This window comes from Lactuca serriola, chromosome 3 (genome assembly GCF_051521515.1).
Source record: "Lactuca serriola cultivar US96UC23 chromosome 3, Lser_US96UC23_V15, whole genome shotgun sequence".
Taxonomy (NCBI): Eukaryota; Viridiplantae; Streptophyta; class Magnoliopsida; order Asterales; family Asteraceae; genus Lactuca; species Lactuca serriola.
Window position 1 is genome coordinate 11,631,595 of NC_136410.1, and position 5,095 is coordinate 11,636,689.

The window sequence follows — 5,095 nt, forward strand, 5'->3', positions numbered from 1 at the left end:
TTTGGGTGGATTATTAAGGGTAGATTTATTTTTTATTTATTTTTCTTGTTTTTTATTTATTAAATTTGAAAATTAAAAAAATAAATAAGGAAAAAGAGAAAATCATATTAATAGGAGCAAATTCGTCATTTTGAAAATAAATCAAAAAAGATTGGACCAAAAATGCAAAAAAATGAAAGTTTTAGATCATTGATGCTAGTCCAAACCTTTTTGGACTAGTCCAAACCTTTTTGGACAAAAGTGATAATTTTCAACATACCATAAAGACCATTTTTGTCCTAAATTTATGTGGTTCTATAACTTATTTCTCTTTATATAAACAACGTAATTGCATATGTATTATCCATCTATGAGATTGTTCAATTAGACACCATTACAAAAAGTGAAAAAATTCATGAAATCGACATCTTCTAGATTAAGGGCGCGTTTGGTAAGGGGTAATTAAGGCAGGAAAGGAATAAAGCATTCAAATGGAATGGTAAGACGTGTGTTTGGTTGGAGTAAGGAAAGGATATCTTCATTCAAAAGAGAATCCCATTCCCTCTGAACACGGTGTTTTCATTCAAGGGGGTACCCTTGATTTTTTTTCATTCCATTCAAGCGCTATTACACATCTTCCCATTTTGCCCCTAGAATATATCATGAACGCAGAAAAATCAGCTAGATATCAATCGATTTCCCTCCAAATCTGAAACAAATTAGCAACCAAAATCTCCAAAATCACATAAAATCAGCCACGTATGGCAGCATATCGTCTCTATATAGGGCTTCATTCGACCATTCTTATTACTGGTAATCCCCTTTTTAAGATTTCTTTCAAGTTGATCTGAAGTTATACTCATCAAGAAACGTCATTTGTGAAGGTTAGCATCTCTCTGCATTTATTTTTGTTTATCTAATTTCTATTCTATTCATTGCGTGTTCTTCTTTCTGTGTACTAATGATATCATATAATCAGAGCTGTAAATTATTGTTTGTTTGCTGTATAAATATGATAAGAAAACTTGATTTTTGTATAAGGGGGATGAACATATGTTGTGTGTATGGTAAGCCCCCATCCTTGTTCGTCTATCAAAGGAGGACCAAGAAAGGAAAAAAGAATCAGGAACCATGAAGTTGTACGTAGCTGGAATTGATTGGTGGAGTAGGGGTAGTTTGTCTTTTCTTTAGGGTTCGTTTCTGGAGTGTTCAAGCCTGAGTTGGGGGTTTCGTTGCTCTTTCCTCGGTTTAGTTTCTCCACCTTTCCCACCACTAAATCCAATTTCCTTATCACATCATTTTGCATCAACTTGTTGTCTTCAATAGCCCTAGCTTGTTGTTGGTTCACAATCTTCCGTTGTTGCTGTTGTTGTTCATTTGAAATTCTTCCCAGGGTTAATAAATATTTTGCCAATTCTTGTTGGGTTTTTGGTTAAAAATATAAATTAACTACCCATAATAATGAAAAGATAGCAATACTGATTGCAAAATAAGATAAGGAAAACTTTTTGAAATCATCATCCTACCTTGTTTCTCAAAAAACTTCGTTCACAAAGTATTAATACAAAAATTAATTAACCTAAACTAAAAGATAAATGGATTACATAAATGTAATATATAAAGATTCAAAATTAAAATAGAGAAATTAGAAGGAGAAGAAACAAATAAAAAAAATGGATTTTGCCCCTTTGTGGTCCGTCACTTCCTCTCTTCTTCCGGCGTGTGAATGTGATGCCCCTCTTTCTTTTCTTTTTCTATTTGACGTGTTTTCCCAACCATACTACAACACCAACAAATGGGTTTTTCACTTGCAAATTGGGTTGATTAAATAAAATATGAATTTGTCCCCTTTTCTTCTCCTAATTTCTTTCCCTCTATTTTCTTTCCTGCCCCATAAAAGATCTAATGGGCCTGAATTTAATTTTAGTGTGGGATGCATTGAAATCCATAAATGGGCTAACAAATTAGGCTGTTCGACAATGTCCGGGTGTTCATGACGCTAGAAACCGGACCAAATATCGTCCAAATCTACTTATTTTATATGCTTTCAATATTTCATTATTTTACAAAGATTTACTACTATTGCAGTTATGGATTGCCTTAAAATGAATAGACAAAAAAGAACAAAGAAACTTGCTGCATTTAGTACATTGTGGATTGAGATAATCAGTTTGGTAAATTGGTATTTTCAACTAGTGAGTATTATTATTGCCATACATATATTTATGTGTCCAACTAGACCTCACTACAAGATGTTATGCCCAGAGAGAAAACAATATATGCAAAGATTAGTGTACGAAAGTGATGAGACTTGTACACAACAATTAAGAATGAATAGGGTAACGTTTGTTAAGCTTTGTCGTATGGTTGAGATTGATGGAAAGTTAAAGGCCTCTAGGTATCTCCAAATTGATGAACAAGTGGCAATATTTTTGTATGTTTTGGCCCACCATGTGAAAAATCGTGTGGCGAAGTTTCAGTTTCGTAGATCAGGAGAGAAAATTAGTAAACATTTCAATAATGTACTCAATGTTGTTATTCGGTTGGAAAAAGAATTGTTTAAGAAACCCGAGCCTATATCAGAAACTTCAACTGATGAAAGATGGAAATGGTTCAAGGTATGTGATTTGCTAGACTCAAGTGTATACAGATTATTCTTGGTTAGTATTCTAATTCTCATACATATTTAATTTTGGTTACAGGGATGTTTAGGAGCAATAGATGGGACACACATAAGTATACATGTACCAGAGGCAGACAAACCTAGATATAGAAATCGAAAATGCGAAATTACAACGAATGTACTTGCTGCTTGCACTCCTGATATGCAATTCATTTATGTATTACCAGGCTGGGAAGGATCTGCTGCAGATGGTAGAATACTGCGTAGTGCAATGCTTCGAGAAAATGGGTTACAAGTTAGTAAAGGCAACTATTATCTTGTTGATGTCGGGTACACGAATGGAGAAGGATTCCTCGCATCATTTAGAGGTCAAAGATATCATTTGAATACTTGGTTGAATGGTCATCGTCCAGAAAAGGCAGAGGAATATTTTAACATGAAGCACTCGGCTGCAAGGAATGTCATAGAACGTTGCTTTGGTGTATTAAAAAAAAGATGGGCTATACTTAGAAGTCCATCATTTTATCCCATTCGAACACAAAATAAAATTATCCTTGCTTGTTGCCTTCTACATAACTTTAAACGAAAGGAATTACCATATGATCCACTTGACGATGAGGACATTATTGACACAAACAACGATGAGGATGATACAGATCTTGGATCACAAGTCGAGCACATAACAACTATTGGAACATCGAATGAATGGACGAATTTTAGAGAAAACTTGGCTAACTCAATGTTTAATTCTTGGAGATCTAGGCATAACTGATTTCTTATTGTTGTATTAATTACATTGTGATACATTTTTAATGAATTTTAGTAATATTATGTTTTCAGTTATGTTGTGTTTGATAGCGACTTGTTATATATTTAGTTAATGTTTCTATAGTTCTTTATGTATCTTTTTTTAATTGTCAAGGTATGGAGTCACAAATTCATGGTGATAGGGTCCCAGGAAAAAATAAAAAGAAGTGGAATGATATAGAAGACGAGAAACTTGTTGAAGCTATGGTTGATATACTTAATTCAGGTTCTCACTTTAAATCTGACAATGGTTTTAAGCCTGGGTTCTTTGGTGCGGTGGAAACACGACTTGCAGTCTCACTTCCCAACTCGGGAATAAAAGCTAAACCACATATTGAATCACACATAAAAACTTTGAAGAACGATTGGTCTATTGTGCATGATATGATGTCATGGAACAACACAAGTGGTTTTGGACGAGATTTTCAAAATAAGATGCTTGAAGCTCCTCAATCTGTTTGGCAAGCATATGCTCAAGTAATGTTTTTAATTGAATGATCTAAAACTAACTTTTAAAATATTTTTAGCATAATGTATTATTTATTATTTTTGGATTTTTTTAGGTACATAAGAATGCAGCAAAATGGAGAGGCAAAAAGTTTCCTCATTATTGGGACTTATGTCTTGTATTTGGAAAGGATCGTGCTAATGGAAGAGATGTTCAAACAGCGGCGGATGTTATATTTGAGATAAATAACGAACAATAAGAGCCCGACGATTACATGTAAGGAACTGGAGTTGGGTTAGAGGATATAGATGTTGATGCTCCTATGAATAGTCCTACATATACTCATTCTAAAGAAGATTCGAGTATACAACGAAAGAGAAAAAGAAGAAATAGTTGGGATCCTTTAATGAACAACTTGAAAGATTCGGAAGATATAATTGGTTCAAAGATTGATAATGCAACAAGTACCTTCAATGCGGTTTTTGGGATCGAGAGAGATAGAGAAGAACTACGTAAAAAACTTAATTCTGAGATGAAAAAAGTTGTTGGTTTAACTGTCCGTGATTGTAACAAGGCAGTTCGTATGCTTTCAAAGAATGATGAGTTGATGGTAATCTTCTTTACCGTTGAGGAGGAAGACAAATTTGAATGGGTAAAGGACTTACTTGAAGATGATGTTTGACGTTATTTATATGGCTTTTTATGATATTGCAGTTTTTTAAGTTATGAAAAGTATGATAATTTTAGTTTGTTAGGGTTGGTTAGACTTTGATATGGTTTTATGAGATATATTTTTTAATTATAAGTAAAAGTTCTTATTTATATAAACCATTTAGAATAGAAACTATAATTTCCAGATAGATAATGTTGAATTTTATTGAATTCTATGAATTTTGTGTTGTAAGGGTATTTTTGTCATTGTAAATTATTTCTATTCCAACAACATAGATGAATGAGTCATTTCATTCCATCACGTAACCAAACATGACAATGGAAAGGTAATGAAGCATTCCATTACCTCATCCATTCCATTACTTAGTCAATTTCATTCCTTTGTCATTCCATTCCACCCAACCAAACACACCCTAAGGGATATCATGTTTTCCAAGTAAATATTTTTCATTAGGTTTAAGGTTTATCAAGTTTACGTTGAATTGAATCAATAATTATACCAATAAATCCAATAATAAAAGTTAGTAAGATGTTATAACTGATATACATGAGACCCATTGGTTACT

The 5,095-nt window shown here is 33.1% G+C and overlaps 1 protein-coding gene across 1 annotated transcript; it reads left to right on the forward strand.

The window, feature by feature from the left end:
• The first annotated feature begins 3,526 nt into the window (after window positions 1-3,526).
• On the forward strand, window positions 3,527-4,539 carry LOC145094272 (uncharacterized protein At2g29880-like). Its single transcript, XM_079032551.1, is given in 2 exon segments — window positions 3,527-3,886; window positions 3,973-4,539. Coding segments are annotated over 2 exon segments (927 nt in total).
• The last annotated feature ends 556 nt before the right edge of the window (window positions 4,540-5,095 follow it).